At 38.9% G+C, this 22,655-nt stretch overlaps 1 protein-coding gene across 1 annotated transcript; it reads right to left on the bottom strand.

Annotated features, from left to right (window-relative positions):
- Positions 1 to 513: 513 nt before the first annotated feature.
- On the bottom strand, positions 514 to 14,910 carry wdr81 (WD repeat domain 81). The gene is made up of 12 exons (XM_007554342.2): positions 14,609 to 14,910; positions 12,450 to 12,928; positions 8,239 to 11,762; positions 8,046 to 8,153; positions 7,752 to 7,951; positions 6,930 to 7,111; positions 6,528 to 6,693; positions 5,390 to 5,555; positions 3,968 to 4,780; positions 3,699 to 3,844; positions 3,349 to 3,531; positions 514 to 2,175 (listed from the first exon to the last, which is right to left on the bottom strand). Exons 2-12 carry the CDS (start codon positions 12,809 to 12,811, stop codon positions 1,849 to 1,851), a joined length of 6,177 nt encoding a protein of 2,058 aa, XP_007554404.1. The 5' UTR covers positions 12,812 to 12,928; positions 14,609 to 14,910; the 3' UTR covers positions 514 to 1,848.
- Positions 14,911 to 22,655: the final 7,745 nt, after the last annotated feature.

Raw genomic sequence — 22,655 nt, 5'->3', positions numbered from 1 at the left:
GACACCTTTATTCCATAATATTTCTTTAGTTATATAAAAAAGGTGACGATAAAAAACAAAGTTGTTTCTCTTGGCATTGACTGTTCCTAGAGTGCCTTACAAAATCTATTAAAACCTCTTGAGTTTTACATTTTGTGACGTTACAACCAGACACTGTATTGTACCATCTTAGGATTTTATAAGATAGAGCAACAAAAAGCAGTTTATAATTGAAGGATGGAGGAAATAATTTTTAACAACTCTCAGGAAACGGGAAGACGTAAATCAAAGGTTGCAAAGTCGTAAAGTCTGGAGTTGACCGCTACGTCGTTCACCAAACACATTTTCCAAAGTTATTTTTTACAAATTTTCTCTCAGTAGGAACGGGAAACAAAAGGACAAAGCGGTTGGATTCAAAAAGTCCAGGAGGAAAACCTGTTAGACCCTACAAAAGACATTAAATCGGGGTTGAGGTTCAACTTTCAACACAATAAAGTTGGGGAAAATAAATAAATAAATCAAACAGCTCTACAATTTAGATCTGAGCGTATTTATGTATTAGAATGACCCAAAATCACAGACCTAAAGCGGATGTCTTTAAACATCAATCATAAAAATGTAAGTTTAGAAACAATCAGGCTTTAGATAAAATTCATAAAATTTACGACTGTAATGACAAATGATTGACCTTCGAGCACTGAATACAAATGGACTCAAAACGTTTTTTTGATTAAACGCCTATGAATTACTTTGGGTTGATCAATCACATTAAACTCCCAAAAAACGCATAGAAGTATCTGGTTTGTTGTGACAAATTTGGAAAAGCTCAAGAGGAGCAAATACTTTTGCAAGGCACTGTATATCAGGTTATGAAAGTTGAAAACTAAGAGAAAAAAAAAAAAACAAGAAAAAAAAACAAACAAGTGGTGAGTTTTTAACCAACTGGTATGCCGAGGAAAAGCAGCATCTATACACGCACACACATGCACACACTACAGGGCTTAAAACGTAGTCTTCATAATCCTGAAGAAATTTCAAGTAATCCATTTGCGGAATAAAAACATTCAGCTTAAAGAAAAAAAATCAGAGTGAGACTCTAAAAATGTTAAAATTCAGGCCTTAATTGTGCAGTAGATTTCAAGGCTGTGTATCTAACATTTTGTCCCCCACCGCCACCCTCCTCTCTGATCAGGCACGCCAACACGGTCATCACAGCGGCAGGTGTACGTTTATTATTCAGGATGTACACAAACACACACACACACACACACACACACACACGACTATGAAAACAGGTCTTTAAAAGAAAAAAAAACATGGGAGTCGCAATAACAGAACTCACTTGCTCTACAAATACTGCATAGTTTTAATCAGTGCATTTGAATTGACTCATTATCGTTGAGGAAAACGGCAGGTGAGGTCGATGAATTTTTGGTTTTGTTCGGAAAAGTGTAAACTCTCCGTGAGACCTTCCTGAGCATCTATTTCAATTTATTTATTTTATTTTATTTTTTTTCCCAATATCTGACCTGGGTAAAAAAAAAACAAAAAAAAAAAAAAACAAATGACCTAGTCAAGACAAGGGTTTACTATTAAATAGTATACATCCACAGAAAAAGTGAATAGATTTCGGTGTGCATGATGAATCTCGACGACGTGGCGCACCGTCGGCTCGATAAATTCTGTGCTAGTAGGCAGATTAGCATGATTCTGCAGATGCTAAAGAAAGCATTTTAAACCCAACCCAACTATTTCATCTCCCTCTGAGTTCAAAAGGGGGGAGCTCAGCCTCAGAACGCTGCTCCTCTATTAAAAAGACACAGTAAATACCAGTGGAAAGAGTGTTTAGTGCAGCTACAGGCTACGGTTTTAAGCTAACAGCCTGATGGCGCCGTTGTCAGAGCCGAGCAGCAGCAGCCTCTTGGTGGGCAGCACAGACAGGCTGGTCAGGGTGCCGCGGAAGTTCTCCGTGCTCAGCTTTGTGCTGCTCACGGGGCTCAGGGAGATGTCGGCCATGGAGTACACCCCGATCTTGCTGGCCACCGTTCCGGTGACGATCTGCGAGCCATACAGGTCGAAGGCGTGGATGTGGTCGGACTGCGACTTGTACTGGCGCAGCGGCTTGTTTTCCAGATCCTTCCACACGCTCAGGCTGTAGTCGGTGGAGGAGCTGATCACCAGGTTGCCCTCTGCTGCCTAAAATATAAAAAAAACGAGAAAGCAAGTCTAATAATTGGCCCGCAACAGTAAAAGCTGCTCTCCAGACGTTTACAGCTCAAAACTCACTGAATTAAGTGAAAGAATTTGAAAAAAAGACTAGGTCAATCAAAAAGTTCCCTGGGGAAAACATAAACATCTGAGTAATTTCAATGTGCTTGTGAGCCATCAGTGTTTTCTTTCTAATGAGTAACCTATGTCCATGTTTGCCTGAACTTGTACCTTTAAAACTAGAAATACAATCCTTGACCCAATTTGGGGTTAAATAAAGTTTGCGGTCTGTTGACAGCATATCTGCTGGGTACAACTTTCATCATCTCTGACACACTACACTAAGAAAATCAAAATAAAAGAAATTGGTCTAATATATGTTCTAATACTAGTCACAAAAGCCTAACCTTTTAGATTGAGCTTATAAGGAGTACGTCAATAATCTATACAGGTCTTTTAGAGCAATTTGCACTACAAGTTTTTTTTTTAGAGCCAATCATTATGAAATGATTTTGGAAACTGGTAAAGAATAGAAATATTTTATTAGCCAATACGTTAGAATTGATGGAGGGTGTACTTTCTTTTTACCATGACTAAATTTATACAAAATGCAACTAGAATCACAATAAATAACTGTTATCTTCTCATACATTAAAATCAGAAAACCACTGTATTTAATGAAATTATTGAAATATTAAATAAGGGGAGAACAAAAATACATTATGCCTTTCCACAAGAAAATAATTAGTTAAGACTTAAAAACTTGTTTTGGTTTAATATGTGATCTGTGTATGAGAGGCCAACACTGCCATTCTGACAATATGGATGATGAGATTTTTTAATGCTACCTTGAATGAAATGTAAGACAATAAAAATTAATCATAGGGTAAGATTGGGGGATTCTGCTAAATTACAAATAAGCATAGCAAGAATGATGAAATGTCTGGGGTGCAGGTTTTTATGCAGCCTTCTCACACTGCATATGGTGCCCTACAGCTTGAACTTCCATACTGCCAAGCCTAAAAGTTGCTTTTTTTTCCACAGAATAATTTTATAACTTTATAGCCTCAGAATCTGTACTTCTCTATTGGCTAGCAATAGAAAGAATAATCCAGATTAAACTATATTGTCAGCAATGCAAATATACACAGGAAGGTTTACCTTCATTTGGAGAATATCTCCTTCATGAGCTGGCCAGCCCTTCAGTATGAGGCCTGTGCGCGCGTCGAGGAGAACAATGAATCCTGAGGAGAATCCCGCCGCTACCGTGCGTCCTGAGGGGCTGACTGCCAGGTAGCGGATGAGCCCGGCGCTGACGTTGTTGTACGCCAGCCGAAATTCATGCTGCAGAGACACAGGAGAAGATTTGTCACTTTCAGCACTTGAATAACTCAGTCGTGAAGAAGCGCAAAAAGGCCCCCTCTTTCGAAAGGCACGGCGATGATTAATAGCCGCTGGGCGGTGAGCGGCTCGGGTCTCGAGAGAACGAGCTCTCCAAGTGAAATTGCTACCTGCAATCCAGGCTTTCGAGGATCAATGAAGCGGAGAACAGAATCCGCACTGCCAAACACAACGCTGCAGTGTGGAGCTGGCATTGTGGTGACGGCTGTAATTGGATTCTTCCCGTCCACGGCTTCATACAAACGGATTGGCTTGCCTAAGGGAGAGAATACAAAAACAAAAAGTAAATACACTGAAATAAAACAGGCAAGCAAAAAAGTGCAAACTCCCAAGAACCATTTGGTCACGAGCCGAAATGAATCGCATAAAGTTTCTGTACCTGTATACTGGTCCCACACATGGACAGTGCCATCACAGCTGATTACTTCCTGTGAGGTCTCCAGCTGTCCCACGTAGAACACAGACTTCCGATGCTCGCTGTACGTCTGCCTGGGATCCACCTCCTGAGTCCCATCGCCATAGTTATAAAGGGGCCAAAGCTTCACGGTTTTGTCTTTGCTCCCAGACAGGAAGAAATCCTCTCCCACCAGCGGTGACAAACATTTCACGGTGCCCGAATGGCCTAAGAAGCTTTGCAGTCTGATTTGGTGAAAGTGGAAATGGGAATCTTGCTGGTTAATACCGATCTCATACTGCCAGTAGGCCAACCAGTTGCCCTGTAGAGAGCGGGTGCTACGGGGGAGCTCTTGCTTTAGGGCGCTGTCCTCCTGGGAGGGGCCCATTATCCATGTCGAAGAGGAGGACGCACCTGTCGAAGGAGCGGAAAACGTGGAGGCGGTGGTGATGATGGGAGTCGTGTGGCCAGTGCGTCCCCAAGAGCTGGCCAGACTATGGTTGGCATTGCCGTCAAATTCGTTGTCGTGGGACACTTGGATGCGGTTCCCCACCAGATGGCTTCCAAACGTGCCCGATTCAGGGAGGGAGTCTCCCTGCACGGTAGAGCTGTGGGCGGGGGCGGGGAATGGGTTACAGCCAACTTGTCTGCCAAGGCCAGAGGAAGACGCTGGCTCCAGCCGGGAGGACGAGCTGAGGCTGGTCTCTGAGGTTCCCTGGCTCAAACTCTGAAGATAGGACTGGGCCAGTTGCCAGACGAGTTCATGATTTGGGACCAGTTTCCGAATGGCAAAGTCACCTGTTGACAGGATACAGAACAATGAGCTGTACCACCAGAGAACCTATACATTTAAAGAAAGAACATTATGTTTTGTCCAGGCACATAGAACCATTTTACAATCAAGTAACCATGTTCACTTCAGTTATAAAATGGAGTATATATATATATCAAACATGACGACTTCGTATTTGACTACCATTACTTTTTCCGACACTCCCTCTTCAGTGCATCATCACAGCAGTGCTTCTCATTATGCAGTTTACAACCCTTCTTATGAGCGTTGGACTGAGATGACTTGGTATGATGACCTCAGCAGACTCGCAATTCCACCAGGAGTTTGCTAATTCTCAAATCACATTTTTGATTATGCATAAATAGGAAGAATGTTTTAAACCCTTAATCTCCAGTTGAAAGACCAAACGTCTACCTCTACTAAAGGACTAGCAGCAAAGTTTTTCTCTTGTATATTACATTTTCTCAATGTCAAAATCAGCAAGTCAGACCTCCACAAAAACTAAAATACCCTTTCATCTCTATATTTATACACACAACTTTAACAAATGCCCTTTCTTCTATTTTATTTTCAACTGAGGAATGCGTTTTGTCAAATGATGAGGAAAGCGTTACCTATGAGACAGTAGAAGGGGATGTAGGAGGCATAGGCCATCTCGGGGTTAAATACGGTGTGCAGCTCCTCCAAGACCCCCGTCTCATACGTCACATTTGACCCCTCGGGTGTACAAACATCCACCAGTGTTACTTCTCCCACAACTCTCCGTGGGGCATGATTTAGCTGCAAAGGTAAAGAGACAATGGTGTCACTCTACTTGGAATCAATTTAGTGTTATTAAAGAAAAATAAAAAAATTAAGTAAAGGCATGTCTGAAATTCTCTTTTTCTTTCTGGTTAAACTTTTATATTAAGTCTATACTTATTGAAAACTAGACATTTGTTAGTTGATGCAAAAGTATTCAGACCCATTTTTACATTTTATCTCATTACAACCACAAAATTACATTTATTTTACTACAATTATATGTGGTGAACCAAAATAAAATGATTGTGGAGAAACAAAAATGATTTGTGGTTTTCAATTTGTTTCCCACATAAACAGAGTCTGGCGTATTTATGGTCAGCCTCTATCTTGGTTTCTAGTCCTCTACAGATTTCAACAAGTTTTATTCCAGAGTCTACTTGAATTAAAACCAGTCTTTTCCAGTGTGAGCTGCCTATATCTCTAGAGCTACTATAGTTGGCTGCTTCTCTGATTATCACCGTCTTTGTCTGATTAATCAGTTAAATATAGACACCAATGTTTTGCTAGTTTTCTGAATAGGATTTAACTCGAAAGATCGATCAGCCCTTCAAGTTCAAAGCTTTTAATATGATTTTATAACCAATCCATAAATTTCTCCACAATGTTAATCCCAGATTAAGTTTTATCATTTATCTTCTTTAGTCAACATTTGAAGCAATTGGTTGCACAGAATTTCATTTTAGGGTATTGGCATTAAGAGCAGTGAATACAAAAGGAGACCAGATTTTTAATTGTATTGTTTGTTTTTTTTCCAACAAACATGTACCATGTTCTTCTGACACTACCATGATGTGACCAAAAACCTGAATGTTCAAGGAGTATGAAAACATTTGCAACATACATTTACAATGGGAGTTGAGATATAATGTGACTTATTTAAGGGCTTCTGGAGTCTGACATTTAACTTCCATAAAACTGTTGTCATGAATGGTTGCAGTGCAGCTGTACCTGGGACTGGAGAGAATGCAGCAGAGAAAAAACAGCAAAGAAGCGACGCAAAGTGTCAGCCATGTGCTGCTGCACCATCTCCCTCCCGATGCGCAGACAGATGAGAGCCATTAGGCTCAGCGTCTTCAGGCAGACAGCAATGCGGGTTTGTACCCCGCTGGGGAACCTACCCAACAATACAGAAGTGAAAGAATCGATCAGAGGATGACTGATATCTACATCGCATGGTTTCTGATTCTATTCTGTTCAGTTCAACCACAAAAAAAATTCTTTAAACTTAGACACATTTTTTTAGGAGCAAACGACAAAGATAAACTGTATTTGGGATGTTTTGGCTGTACAACGTCTGTAACTGTAATCTGAAAACTTCTTGATCCACAATGTATGCATGTTGTGCTTTACCCCATTCGCGGTGTAGTAATCAGATCTAGAAGCGGAAGGAGCACATCCTGATTGATTTTCATAAGCATGTCCATTAGCGTGGTATCCGAGAGAAAGACAATGATCTTCTGGGTAAGTGCTACGGCTCCGAGCAGACTTGCTTCCTTGCGCGTGTTGAGACGCTGTGAAGACGGTGGAGACACCTGGAAAACATTTGAGAAGCATAAGCCTTTTTGGCTCCTTTTTAGAATAACTTTAGCTTAAGCCTGGGTAATATTTCCTAAAAATAAAACCTCAGATTTCTTTTTTCATACCAAAACCAGTTTTCTTTTCTGACAAATAAATTATAAATGACAAACCTGCTTTTAATTTAATCATCCCTTCTAGGAGTTAATCTGAATTCAAACTCCAAATAAATATGTTGTAAAAAACTGTTTGTAAAACAAGAGGACAAAAGGCTCTGAGTGGGCTAAAATCACTGAATTATGGAAGTCCAAGGAGTGGGTTGGTGAAAAATGAAAAATAATCAAGATTTTCCAAAAATTAACTCGTCATAAACAGAAAAAGCCATTAATCGAGAAGACTGATTTTTCTCTTAGCGCTGCTTGTTTGTTTTTTTTTCGCTATTGTGCTTGTTTCATTTCTCAAAATCCAAGCCAGGGACAGGGGTTGCAAACTAGCAGTATCCGGCATAACATCTACTTTATAATATACATAGGACAAATATTCCCTGTCAAACAAACTAATGAAATAAACAAAATATCGTGATATTTGGGTACTCTAAAAACTAAGATTTCAAGTTGGAATACAGAATATATATATATATATTTTTTTTAGTCTTACCAGATATCCTATGTAAGGCAAGTACTGGTAGGTGAGAACAGGTTCTCCATAGAGTTGAGCTATGTATATGAGACAGTCTAAAACAGGGCCTGCTGTTTGATCACCAACAACAGGTTTTTTCTCATACACACTGCCCATTCCCACACTCTCCAGCTGGCTTTCCACAGATGGAGGGGAAACAAACTGGTGATTTTCAGATCCTGTAAAGAAATAGTAGTTGATGTAAAATGGAGACCATTTCTGTTGATATTGAAATAAAGCAGCAAATATGTTTGATATAATGAATTCACACACCAATGTAACAGTTTGTGAGCAGTCTCAGCAAATTTCTGGCAACATATCGAGACGTCACTGTTGGGCCGAGTTTTGCTGATAGCCATCGAACCGTTTTGCAGACTGTATCTGTGAATAGCAACACAATTAAAGCATTAAACATTACACAGCAATAAAAAAGAAAAAGCTAGGAACAGGTTCATTACTGGCTCACCTAAAAGAATCTTTTGCTCTTTCTCCTCTGACTCCTCTGATGGATCTCTGTCGTCTTCCTCTTCCTCCTGATCATCTACAATTCCTTTGTCTGTCTCATCAAGTCTCATCCCGTTAACAGTCTCTCCTTGAAGAGTTGTGAGAGTGGAACCTGACTCTGTGAGGTCAAGATTGAGGGACGCTCTGTGAACTGTCCCCTCCTTCCCATCGCTGGCTAGCTCTTCTTCCTCTAACTCACCGATTTCCTCTCCCTCACTAGCATGTTTCAGATCCTGGCTGCTATCTGCAGATTTCAGACTTGCTCTGTCCCTCATGGAATCATCACCCAGAGAGAGTTCACTTGTGCTGCTTTTGTCACTTAATTTCCCCACACTTAAAGATTCATGATCTTGATCCTTGCTTGCAGAGTTCTGGTTTTGCTGCTTCCCACCACCAACACCGTCTCCACTGTTGACATAAAATTCATTCTGAAAGTCCTCAGCTTCTGAAAGAAACACTTGGTCATTGAGACTGATGCCAGAGGAATAGTCAACTAGTCCGGTGTCTCCGACAAGCCCAACTCCTCCACTCACCCCACTGTTACTGCCCATGTTGCCACCGACAGACGCAGATGATGACCGCGCTTTGCCATCCTGGAAGTCCTCTTCCTCCTCCTCTCCGAGGTTACAAATGCCAGTTCTCAGGCCTTTAAAACCTTCTCCACCAGTGCCCGAGCTTTCGAAGCCAGTTAGAACTTGCAGCACATGTGGGAGTAGGCTTGAGAGGAAGGCCTGGAGACCAAGCCTCATAATCAGCTGAAGGACAAAACAGTCAGTGTAGAGATAGAAACGTCCTTTGAGACAGTGGGGGTTTTCATAAACGTTGATCAGCGGCTTTAGTAAATACTTGTTTGCATTTCTGGGACCTAAGACTGTAGAGATGGGCTCAAAAAGGTACCAAGCAGCATAGACCGCAGTGGACTCCTCAAGCATGAGGGCTAGAATGAAGGGCAAGAGAATCTCAAGACCTTCAGCAGTGATGTTAGTCTGCAACAGTGCTTCAAGCTGCTGCCACAGGTGGAAGACAATGTCTCTTCCCTGAAGGCTACACATAGTACCCATCTTGCCGTGGTAGGAGAAGATAAAATCATGAAGTGCAGCAAAATAGGAAGGGAAGGGAAAAGGACTAATGATGGAATTCAACAACTGGTGAGGGCTTGGAGGAGGGAGGCCATCGTAGATAGGGTCATAATTGAAAACAAGAGGCTCTGGGCAAACTGGTTCTTCTCTATGTGCTACTTTAGCATGCTTTTCTAAGAGCAACAAGGACTCAAGAGCATGGTGCAATGACAGAGGCACATCACGGAGGTTTGCAGAGCACAGCTTGAGGACGGCCTGGAAACGCTGTCTGAGTGGAGTGTCTGCTTTCAGGCCTCTAAGTTTGGCGGCATAGAATATCTCTGCAGTGAAAACACCGAGTGCCTGCACATCTCTTTGGAAGAGGTTGGTGAGAGAAGGTCCAGTTTCAGTTTTCAAACCCTCTCTTCTTGAGACAGAAGATGTTGAAGGATGCAAAATTTCAGCATGAAGACTTTTTACCAAGAAATTATTTAACTTCTCCAGTTCTTCTAATGGTTGAAATGGGCTGAAACCTTCAGGTAGAATGATTTTGACTTCTTCTGTGTTGGCAGTAACAACGTTTTCTCCATGTTTTTTGTTCACTGAGCCACCTTTTTGTAACACTGCACTTCTTAAAGCAGGAGCTATGCCACTTGAGAAATCATTTGTCAGTGGACTTGGAGACTGAGATGCATGTGCTGTGCGCTCGCCGCTAATTTTACCTCCCCCTGTGCCGATAGTTGGCAGATTGACAGGACAAGGTATAGAGGTGGATGAGCCAGTGGAAGCTAACGAGTCTATAGCTTCTGTACCTTGTTCAAGATCATCATCCTTATCTGCCGTGGTCCAACCAGAGGACTCGCACCCTTTGGATTCTGGTATCATTCCATCCACAGTGTCGACAACGGTGTCAACAGAAGGGATGTGTAAGGAAGGCACATTAAGAGCAGCAAGGCCAAGAATAGGAGGTTCTGCTGGGGCATATTGGGAAGCAGATAAGCGCGGTGGGTGGGGCTGGTCAAATAGCTGAACTACACCATAGGTAGTCAGATTTGTGTGGTTGTCCACAAGGTGTAGGCACACATTCTTGGCCTTGATAGCTTCTTTACCTGACAGCTTATAACCAAACGTGAGATCTATCCAGTGATGCAAATGCTGGGAGACATCTCTGCTCTCCAGAAGGTCCCGATGGACCTCAATAAACTCTTCACATGACTTGCACCAAGAAGGCACATCCAGATCAGGCATGTCTGGGTGGATTGAGCTGAAAATGGATGGATCTGTGTAAAATTCTGGAATGCATTCATCAGGAGTCCAGCTCTGCATGCGCTCCATAGTCGCTGGGTATTCATTAGGCTCCCACTGTGACCTAACATGGCTACAAAGCACTGACTTGGGTGTCTGCCTGGCTTTGTAGACATAATAGGTAATGTCTGACAGAACATCAGATATGTGATGAGGCACATGCAGGTGCTCAGACTGTGCAGCACCTCCAACACCGACACTGAGATCTCCACCTACCCCAATTCCATTACCCGTTGCAGCTGCCAATGCCTCTTTGGTCATCTCATATGTGAAGTCCAGCTGCTTGTCCCCCTTGTTGAGCCTGAACTTTGACCTCCTGAGGTCCCGAAATTTCCCAAAAGGGACAGTAAAATCCACGACCCAAGGTAGCACTGGGTGATAGTTAGGATCCCCTTCCCGCCGTCCGGCCAACCTGTTCAACTCCATCAAGTAATGGAAGTTACTGACTCGTCCATGAACCCAATCCAGAACCAGTGTCTTCAGCTCATCAAAGCAGTCTTTACACAGTCTATTGTTCTCTTGGCTCAAACACTTAATTTCTGTTGGCAGGGCATTTTTTGGTTCTTGGCTTACACGATCATCCCTGTCTGCCTCTTCTGATCCCAGGTCCTCATAATGAGAAAGGTTGAGTTTGAGATGGCTGCAGAGTTGCTCATCGACTGCTATGTCCTGAAGAGACAGCTCTCCACAAGAAAGGCCCGCTGTATGGCATGCCCGCATAGCTACTAGGACCTGGTAGATGATAAACAAGACTTTGGCATGACTGTTGGCAAGCTTTGCTGGGCTGAAGGACACAATGTCGTGAAGCGAATACTGAGTGTACGGTAGAATCACATACATCATTTCTGCTGTCTCCAGCAGACATTCTGCAGGCAGGACGTTAGGGCAAAGATTGTCTGACTGGGACTTTGAAAAGCAGGATGAGCTGGGTGGCAAAAAGATGTCTTTTTCCTTCTCTCTGGCTGGAGAGAGGGAAGGTGAACCTTTGTCTGGTGAGATAAACGTCAAATTGAAGAGTTTCTCCAGTGCGTGGCGTACTGCATCTACAGCAGTAATATGCATTTGCTCACTGGGGCCTGTATATGCTTGCACAAGTTTGTAATGAGCTTCTCGCCACAGATTTCTAGGGGAAAAGAAAAAATAGAGAAAAGACCAGAAAGTCAATAAAAACCGTGTCTTGTAAATGTGTATTACTCCATGAAGATATTTAATTTACAACTTTCATACATTTCCACAGAAGAAAAATCATTGCATAAATCATTAACTGTCTTTAAGTAATCGTGCCTTTGACTGTAAGAAAACATTTAAAGAACACAATTAACAAAATATTTAAAATTTTGAGTTAAGTATGCTAAAAGACAACTGTACATTATTGCAGGTCAGAAGCTCACACAAATGTTTAACGACCATATCATAACTTCATCAGTGGTGCATCTTATATACAAAGTATATCCATATGAATAAACAATAATGGTTATATATTTATAGCTTAGTATAAATGTGTGGTTTATTTGCAACTTGGAAATGGGCCAATAACATGAAATTCAACACAATCATAAATGAAAACTTCCAATTAGAAAAGTATTTCCAATTTAGATACCCAACAATTGATATTTTTATTAACATGATATATTTACAATTTAGAAATGTATTTGAAATACAAAATGACTTCTTTACTGATTAAATTAAGTAGGTCACTAAAGACACTTTAAAAAGTACTAATATATTTGTTAGAAAATTATCTCTGGATCACAAACCTTTTAATTTGGCCTAGTTCGAACACTGAAGCAGAAATGAGATTTTACTGTACCTGACATTGTGCTGCGACACACTCTGCATGGTTTTAGCATACGAGTTCTGCGAGAGCAGTTCCATTTCACGATGGCACGGATCCCTGGCCAATCTGTAGCTCAGCTTGCTTTTCCTCAGACCCTGAATGCACACTCGTGTCCAGCCAGGTGGCAGCTTTGTCTGTGAAGACCAGAGGTGTGTGGAGATTTCTGTCGCGCTGCTGCTTTCAAAGCGAGCACAGCGCAAGACCCTCTTCTCCCTGAGGCCCATCACCCAGCGAGTAGGGACTAAGGCTACGAGCTCTCCAGGACGGGGCCCCTGGCCCTGCTGCCGCCGGTCAACTCCCAAGTCTCGCTCCACTGCCTGCATCACCCCATCCATGGTGAGTATTTAAATGCTGGTTAGCAGTTGCACTCTCACCACAGTTTCTCCCACTAGCTACAGGATTCAGAGCTCCATGGAGAAAGCTTTTAGAGCCGAGCCGGTCTCCTTTTACCCCTGCAGAAACGGCAGACAAAAGAGAAATACGACAAATATGTGAAAAAGGTACCAACGATGATTTTAAAGATCAGTAAAAGTACCTTAGAATTAACTTTGACAACATACAGACACTCTAAAATGTGAGCTCTTTAATCAAGTCTCTGTTGGGAAAGCAGTATCCAGCATCCAAGCAGCATGCAAGAATATTAATGGGAAGTCAAGAGGAAGAAAAAAGTGCGGGACGAAAATTGTATAAAAACATATAGTTATATGACATATCTGGGGATTAGGCTACATATTTTTGCACTCCTTGTGTTAACCCACTTCCAAAGAAAGTCTTGTCAGGGTTAGGAAAAATTGGTAGACTATTGATCAGTGGTTCTTTTTAGATTAAGCTAACTTTTGTATTTCACTTGGAAATCAACCCCCACCTACTGGTGTTGCATACATTGTTAACACAGATTTATACCAGGATAATTTAGAGTAGTTAATACTTCCATCTCCTGAGAAGAATTGCAGGACTTATTTTTTTAGCAGGACTTGGCACCTATCCAGTCTGCCAAAGGAACCAATGCCTTCTTTGAATGAGAACTGTATCATTGTGTTTGACTAAACAGAAAGCTTTCCTAATGTAAACCTACTGAGAATCAATGTGATATCAAATGTCAAGAGGAAGATGACAAGACACCAGATTCAATAAAATAAATGACCTAAAGGTTTCTGTTAAAGCAACCTGGGTTTTCCTTACCACCTCAGCAGAAACAAAGGCTGATGGTTTCCATGCCGTGATGCACTGATGTAATCATTAATCCAAAAAGGACCCCCAACCAAAAATTGAGTTCGTTACATACTTTCAAGCAGGCTAGCATTTCTGTTTTGAATTTTTTTATTTTAAATTCATCTTAGCATTCTAATTTTAGCATAAGCCACCACATCAAATGTAACTGAAATAAATTTGAAGTTAATCACTCTGTTTAATGAATCTAGATCTTCTTCTTCACTTTTAGAATAAAATTGCTGATACTGGTGATATTTTATCCTATTGACATGCATTTGCATTAAGATCTTTGCACTTGGCCGTGAAGAGAAATGGTCAAACTTTGCAAATGTGGGGCAAGATACTTTCCGTTTCTTAGAGATAAGCAACTTTAAAACATGATCTGATGCCAATAAAAGAGACGAATAAAACTTTAAGTCCAAGGTCTTGTCTTGCATAACTGCAGTAGCTCCTGATTAGCAAGCCATCTATTTAAACTAAATTAGATGTGTTTAAATAACTGCCTCCAAATTTGTCTGGAAAAACCTGAAGGTACTTCAGCACAATGAAAGTTCTACTCACTGCATCTGACCTATAGAACATCTCTGCATACTTCAAGCAACATATATGCGTTGACCACTAGACAATACCCACCAAAAATTACCAATAGTGCAAACTTGATATACTTCTAAATCATTGTTGAGTAAACGTTAAAATAAAGCACCTACAGCGAGCTGAAAGGATGACAAGTCTTAAGAATTTTAGGGAAGTGAAGCTAGCTATCACGTAGCTAAACAAAGAGGCTAACGTTACATCAAAATGAGCTACAAGATAACACTATTAAGTCAGTTGCGAACAAAATAGACGAAGCACTTTAAATGTTAACCCCACTGTAATTACAGACACCAGCAATTGCGCTAACTCCTCAACGCTTAGCTCACCTCTCACCACTTGTAGCAGTTGACAGCTAGTTGGTGTTGAGCTAACTGTGTGTCCCCGCTTCACGCATGACGGCTCTGTCACGCTATGAACCCGAGACACACTGCGAAGGTAGCCGAGCTTGCTTCATTTTCCAGCGTTTTTCCAGACGTGAGTACGGACAAAGAGATAGACGGACGGACGGCCGAGAGTCAGTCAGCCGACAGTGTTTTGTTGTGAGCTAGTCGGAGCCATATTTCAGAAACGGCGCCTCACGTGACACAGCACCAGCCCCGTCTCATGTGATTCCAGCTGCTGCCCTTTAGCAGGCAGGATCAGCTTCCTCAATGACACCCATTCAGACGTCTCCGAGGAAATAAAAGAAGCTATTCATGCCTATCTAATTTAGTTTAATACTATCTTTTTGTTGTTGGTTCGTTTCTTTGTATGTAATCTAGTTTTCTTCTTTTCTCCCCCCGCCTTCTTCTTCTTCTTTTTTTGTTTCTTTCACTTACGTGGAAGCAGTGCGTGCTGGCACTTTTTCCAAGTTGGGAAGATTTTTGATATCGACGCCATATTTGTCGATATCAAAATAATATATTTTGTATATATTATATACAAACTATATAAGCCTTATATATATTATGTAAAGCCTCTTTTTTTAGTAATAAACAAATAAATAAATATACAAATATATAAACAAATAAATAAATCCAGATAATAATAGTCATGAAACACAATTGCATATGAATTAATTTGACGTAGCAAAAACGAAAACAAGCTGTATCACGAGGTAAATGCACAGTAAATTATTCAAACAACCTTTATTAACGGAACCCTCTTCATTGAGTCAGGCGTAACACAAATTGTTTAAAAAAAAAAGATATAGGCTATATTTAACCGACATTCACATAGCATGATTGAACTGATTAAACCAATAGCTATGTTATCAAATCACAAGTGTGGATTTTAGGTTACTGCCAATCCAAATAATTTGTTTATTGTCTTTATGTAGTTGTGCAGAAAATGAATACATTAGTGATTATTAGCTGCTTGAAAATATGAGCTGCATTGAAAAATAGCACCGGTGAATTTCCTTTTTTTTTTTTTACTTGCAATTAAAGAGTAACAAATTAACAGTAATTTATTACCGTCGAAGGTCCTTTTGTACTCACCTGATTTAAATTCTCCAGGTTTTGACTATACATGCATTTGAGGCTCAGCCAAACGGCTGTCGTTCTTATGTTAAACACTGGAGGGCGCTGCAGGTAAATCCTGTCTGTATATTCAACAAGTTCCTAATAAATCTTAAGAGATATGTTGTAGGGACAAGTTATTAGATAACAAACATATGTCATTACGTTTTATTAATAACATAAATTGTGTCCATTAGGTCTGTGGACACTTAAAAGTCTATTTTGAAATGGATTTTTATTTATTTATTTTTATCTTGAGCAGAGTGGGAAAATATACAAGAAACTTGGAACTATTTAAAAGCCAGTAATGTAATGATGTAATTTTTTTTTCTGTGCAGTTAACAATCTAAAGTTTTGTGGTCATTCTGACTATTCTTCCATTTAGCACTTTCTGTAAAAGTGAAAAAAGTGTCAAAATGAACAAACAGGAAGAAAAAAAGAACTTTATATACACTTTAATTAGTGTACTTTGTTATTTGTGTTTATTCTTAAAGCAGTCACTGGCTTCACATAATTAAATGTGCTAAAATGTGCTTAAATTTAATCTTTTTCTTTTCCCAAATAAGATAATTGTGATTTCTATACAATTTTTTTCTTTTACATAGAATAACCTTTTGAAGTCCTGGTTCTGATAAATATCTCTGGTCTGAATTAAATCCAAACAGGATCCAGAACCTTCTTCTAATAATAGTGCCCTGGATTTAAATAATAATAATATAAAAAGCAAAGACAAACCTTTACACTTTAAACATGTTTTTCAAGCTTTCTGAGACATTAAATGGTAAAAGGCGCCTGACTGGGGTGTTGTGTGAGTTTTGTCCACAAGGTGACAGTATAATCTTGCATACAAACTTTAGTTCAGGTTTCAAAGTGAAGCTTCCTGTCTTCACAAAATGTTCATATCAGTTTCATATTTACTGCAAAAATAATAACTCTGACATATATACTTCCATTTTAGTGTCCTCTAAATTTAATCCCAAGATTTAGTAGATCTTTAGTAAGGATGTACTAAAGATCTTAAATACTTTTTTAAATGGAAGTAAACTAATTGAATTATAGAAATTAGCTGTGCTTCTTTAACAAACATTTTTGGATATTAATTTGATCTTCAGTCACGTTGACATACTGGCAACCTGTGCAGTGTGGGTGTGTAAACACTGAATAGATCACCATGAAGTCATTTAGTCTTTGGATATTTTTGGAGTTTACATAGACTAATGTTTTCGAACTTTATTTTTGTTGATCGTGATGACCGTCCACTTCCAGCTAATGAAAATTTTATATTTAAGATTAAAACATTACATCAGAACAGCGAATGTATGTATGTATCATTTATTTAACCAGGGGGGGAAAAAACTAATTGAAATGAAAAAAATCTTTTCCATGAGTGACCTGGCCAAGACAGTGTCATGAAACATACAACAAATCAACAACAAAATACACAACAAAGAGAAATGACATAATTACTCACCAGGGCAGAGACAGAAGCCAAGTGATGGGGTCTCTTAGTCCAGTTTCCCAAAGGTATACAAGATCATTTCCAGTCATTCTGCAAATGATTTCAGGTGGAAAATTGAAGAATCTTTTTTACCAAGTTCAGTTCTGCAACGGCAGACCACATTTCTGAATTGGAAAAAAAAAATAAAAAAATCAAAGCAGAAATGTGGGCTGAATGAAGATTATGTATTTTACCATCAAAACACTTACATGTAAGTGGCGCCATGGCGCCACCATTGTTCTCATGACAGTTAAGGGGCTAAAGGCTATTACTTTCACAAAATATATACTCTAAATTTGACAGACAAGTCTCATCAGAGTGCATGTTAATTCTACTGAACATGAATGAACTTGGTAGAAGTCTATCAGCATCCCACATGTTGGTAACATTTTTCTGCCCCATCTTCAAAAAAGTCTCCAAATTTAACAGATTCCAAGAACATCCACAGTCCTCCTCAGGTCATTGCTGAGACTTTAAATGGATTTGGTTCTGGACTCTGCTAAGGCTATGGGGAAAATGTATGTTTTCTTCTTTTGAAGCCATCTTCAAGCTCATTTGTAATTAATGTGATGTTGAAAAATAAAATAAAATCCCATCTTCACAGTAAGGTTTCCAGCAGACACCTGTAGGGTTTGCATAAAGACAATTTCAGACCATGGTCAGAACATAAAAGGTAAAGTAAGGTCATTTTATTTGTATAGCACATTTTTAGCAACAAGGCAATTCAGAGTGCTTTACATGAACTAGAAGGAAATACAACAAAACAACAAACCAAAGGAAAGAGCAAAAGAAGAAAAGAAAACAAAAAAGTCGAACCCCATGTTTAAGAACAAGTAATCTTTGTTGATCTAATACCTTAGATCAACTTTCCTTAGATAATGTTGATCTAAGGCAGTGTTTCTCAACCCTGGTCCTCACCGCCCCCCTGTCCTGCATGTTTTAGGTGTTTCCCTTCTGCCACACACCTGAATTGTATCTCTGGGTGGTTAACAGGCTTCTGCAGTACTTGACGGTCATGCAATCATTTGAATCAGCTGCTCTGGAATAGAGGCACATCTAAAACATGCAGAGCAGGGAGGCGCTGAGGACCAGGGTTGAGAAACACTGATCTAAGGTAATAAGTAGTTGCTCTAGATAAACTAATCAGAATTTCTCTGAATTATAAATTTGCTCTAATTCTAAAACAGAACAGTCCCACACAAGATCTCGTAAGATTTTCACCAAAACTAGGCATTTAAAAAAAAAAAAAAAAAACATAAATTGCTTCTCTTTTGCAACTTCCCTCTTTATTTTAGGCACACAGAAAACATATCAGATTTTTCTCTTTTAGACAACACAACCTAAACTTGCTGTATCTTCTGCAGCATCTTTAGAAGGATTTCACGTACCTTGCACAGAATCAAAAACCGCTCAGGGTTTTTGACTCTGTCATCCAATATTTTCTCAGAATGCTGAAGACTATCTAAATATTGAGGTTTTTCTGATGTCCTTCTCCTGACTGATACATTTGTACAGTGAGATTTTGTTTTTCCAATTTAACAACTTTTATATCAGAAAGTTCTGTGAGATAAAATCTTTTTCAAGGGAGATCCAGTGAAGAGGCACAGCGTTGAACAGTATGCAGAACAATAATTTAAACAGTATGCACATTTAAAATACTATAAAATCAAACTAAATAAAAATGTATAAGAATAGAGCACAATTGCAAGAGTTAAAAAATAATATCTTTATTATTTCAGTACTTTCTAACCTCTGCAAACTGTGGTTTTAGCTACAGCACGTCAAAGAGCATTTGTCAGCGTGGCTCAGCCAGGACAGCAGAACCTTACTTCAGATTCATCAGATTCACTATAATTGATGACAGCAGTTAAAACATAGCAGGTAAATGCTGAAATGAATTAAAAATGTGTTTTAGCAAAGTAAAATTTCGAGGGCGCTAAAATTTGTGACGAGGTTATTGCAGTTTCCTACTACAGAACCATTTTGACAGTAGTTCGTACACTCACACTGTATGTTTGCAAAGAATATAACGCACACGTGTCAAAATGGCCCGGGGGCCAAATTTGGCCTGCTGTAGCATTTTATGTGGCCTTCTAGTCTCCAAATTACATCAATAACTCTCTCCAGTTTTTCACAAATCCACAAAGTTCACGCAAAAAATTCACACAAAATTCAACAGATTCCCACTTTTTTCTCATTTTGCTGACATTTTTTTCTCAAAATTGGCCAACAACACTGGGTTTAAGTGACTGCTGCCTCAGCCTCACTCACACCTCATAGTCATAGACTGTGACTTGATGTCAAGTCACAGTCTATGACCGACGCAGCGATTTATGAAAAGTCACATTTAACATCATACATTAGCACAAATATCGTAGAAATTCCTTCCAAAAAATTCTAAATTAGGACTGAAAAATCTGTGATTTTGACTGCAAAAAAGAAAAACACAGAAACAAACGCAAAATCTTGGATGGATTGATCAGTGTGAAAAGATGTTCAATATAACACTTATTAAATTCTGAAACCGCTATTTATTGATATTTTAGCAATTTAATGGGTTTTATCAATACATTCTGGCACAGCTGCCCCTTTTAAGAACATTCAGAGTTTTGATACGACTCAAAATGAAAATGAGTTTGACACTCCTGATATAATGGGTGGACAATACATATTTTAATATTTTAAGCAAAAAAACAAAAAAAAAAGATGTAAAGCAGCTCAGGAGCCAGTACAATATTCTGGTTGCTACTGACTCATGGAAAATCTATTTTTACGGACGGGAGGGGAAAGTTCACCTGAAACTGTGTCAGTGCATTTATATCAGTTGTGTTTGGATGTAAAGTGCGCTTGTGGCAAGTTGAGTGTGTAATGGTGTTTTTTTTTTTAAACCAAAAATCCAAGCAAAAGGTAGAAATAAAGCAAATTCTACCCAATTTCAGACAGCAGACCGTCCAAAATGAAACGGCCGGCTGCTGCTTCGCATTTCATTCGGCCTGGACGTGGCGTTTATGCACAACCGCAAGAGGTTTGAAACCCTAAATTACAGGCGCATAAATTAAAAGCTTCCCTCGTCCGAGCATACCACCAATGCAAAATAATTACTGTCAGCACTTTTACAGTCAAAGATGCAGCGGGAGAACATGACATTCTTTGGTTTGGTATATCATGTTCAACTTTTCTTTTCTTTTCTTTTTTTTATTTTGTTCTGCTGCTGGTGAAGTAAAATAAAGACAAAAAAAAGCTGTGTTAAAAGTACATGCAAAAGTGCACTTTTCCCTAGAGCCAATCAAATTCTGATTATGTGTCTCTTGAATCAATTTCCACTGATTTCCTTTGGCTTCCATGAATACTGGATTTGAAAGCTGCGTAAATGATAAAAAAGATATTTAACTATCATAATGAAAGTGTTTCATTTTGAGCAAAAATTACCTGTGTGTGTCGTCTTTAAATAATATCCAGAGTAACAAGAATCTTCGTTTGCATTCGTCAATGCCTTTTATTAAGGTTTTATTGTACATCTCCTTATAGCCGACGTCACATAGAGCTGCTGCAAACATAGGCAATCTGCCCATATTTATGCTGTTTTTGTAACATTTTTATCTTATCACTTCAAAACATATTGCTAAATTTAACATGCTAGCTTTCTAAAAAAAATCACATTTTAGAAAACTAGAATTGCGGTGAAACGTGTAAGGAAGTGGAGGCAACAACGGGACTCAAATCTCCTGGACAGCTTCAAAACGTAGCAGCTCTGTGAACACTCGCTTGTTTTTGACGACAGGCTGACAGTCTTTTTTACATGGATGAATGTAAAATGATGTCTATTTTGGTGTCTTTTTTTTATTGTTTTCACGCACAAGTTCTATGACAAAATAAGTTGGGCAAAATGAAAGTAAATTGATGTTTTCAGAAAAAGAAAATTTTTCCTGATAACACGTGACTCTCATACTGTACTGGCGACGACTCTTCTTAAGAATCCTCCCATTTTCTCCATTAATGTGATAATGATGATGATGATCACATTAGTTCACAGCTATTGATGGATTAATGACATAATACTGTATAGTGACAGAGATGACCACCCACGTGAAGTCATGAAGTGACCAGTGCACTGAATCGACTACATTACAAATTCCTGACAGCGATCCAGAAACAAGATGATATTGCAGCATTAAAATGTGTCATTGTGTTGATTGTAGTCCCAGATTACTTATCTAATAGTTAGAAAAGATGTTCAGCTTAGCAAAATGCCTTGCTTATTATTTTTTTATTTGACTATTGCTTAGTTTGTAAAAAAAAAAAAAGAAAAGAAAAGAAAAATACTGGTAATTGATTTAGCAATAAAACACAGATTAAATAATGAGCACAGTTAATGCAAAAATAAAATATCTACCTTTTTGTGTACCTGAAGATTACAACACTTATTTGAAAAAAACAAAACAAAAGACTGCTGTAGTAAAAAGAAAGTTTATTTTAAAAGAAAAAGGAAGGTAAAGTGTTTCTTTCTTGACTCTAAACTTTGAGGTCATTAAGTTCAAGGTATGCACATTTCTCAAGAAGGTAAAGGCATTAGTTTGGATCTGCCAAGGCCATGTGTAAGGCATCAGAAGACCCGATACTGGGTAGATCAAAAGCTCATTATTTTTTTGAGTGTTTAGGATCAAGGTACTCGCATGCAAAGCGTATCTCAAAGATAATTCACGATGATTAACGCTGACGTACGTTTAAATACAAATCGCATTTGGTATTAATTTCTAAACCTTTTGGTGTTTTTACCTGAAAAAAAAAAATCCTAAATGTGTACCTTTTGTTTTTTTACTTGCTTTTTTTATTTGGACCCCACTGACAAGTACAAGGAGAAGAACCTTTATGTGCAGTGACAACCCAGCACACGTGGGTTGATAACCTTGTGTTAAATACCACACTTTTGCTCTATTTGCTCAGAAATTCAAAACAAAAGTGAACGCCATAATCTCACAGAAAGGCAGTTGTTCTCAGCATGGTAACAAGCTGACCGTTAAAGTGCACACAATGATAACTACACTACATATTATATATATATATATATATATATATATATATATATATATATATATATATATATATATATATATATTGAATTTAGCACATATTTTATTATACCCTGGCTAAATTTGCAGCTTTCAAGGACACTTGAAATGTTTCAAAATGTTGTTTTGTTTGTTTGTTTGTTTTTTGTGCGTGTCTTTGCTGTGGAAAAACGTGCAGCTAAAGTGGATTCACTTATTTATTGTGAATCATCTACACCACAAAATTTATTAATAAGTAACACCTATATTACAAAATTTAAATCATTTTCCTCCTCTGTTTTTTAAACCAATGTGTCATAAATGTGAG

Source organism: Poecilia formosa, unplaced genomic scaffold (genome assembly GCF_000485575.1).
Source record: "Poecilia formosa unplaced genomic scaffold, Poecilia_formosa-5.1.2 Scaffold63, whole genome shotgun sequence".
Classification (NCBI taxonomy): Eukaryota; Metazoa; Chordata; class Actinopteri; order Cyprinodontiformes; family Poeciliidae; genus Poecilia; species Poecilia formosa.
Note: the sequence above shows the minus strand (reverse complement) of the source record. Positions and strands in the feature narration are given on the sequence as shown.

What these genes read in the sequence shown, in the direction of transcription:
- wdr81 (XM_007554342.2), bottom strand. Translation starts at nt 12,811, where the DNA reads ATGGATGGGGTGATGCAGGCAGTGGAGCGAGACTTGGGAGTTGACCGG. An exon ending in AGAGCAAAAGATTCTTTTAG is followed by an intron (nt 8,154 to 8,238) that starts GTGAGCCAGTAA and finishes TGCTATTCACAG; the next exon opens with ATACAGTCTGCAAAACGGTT. An exon ending in ATTACTACACCGCGAATGGG is followed by an intron (nt 6,694 to 6,929) that starts GTAAAGCACAAC and finishes ATTGTTGGGTAG; the next exon opens with GTTCCCCAGCGGGGTACAAA.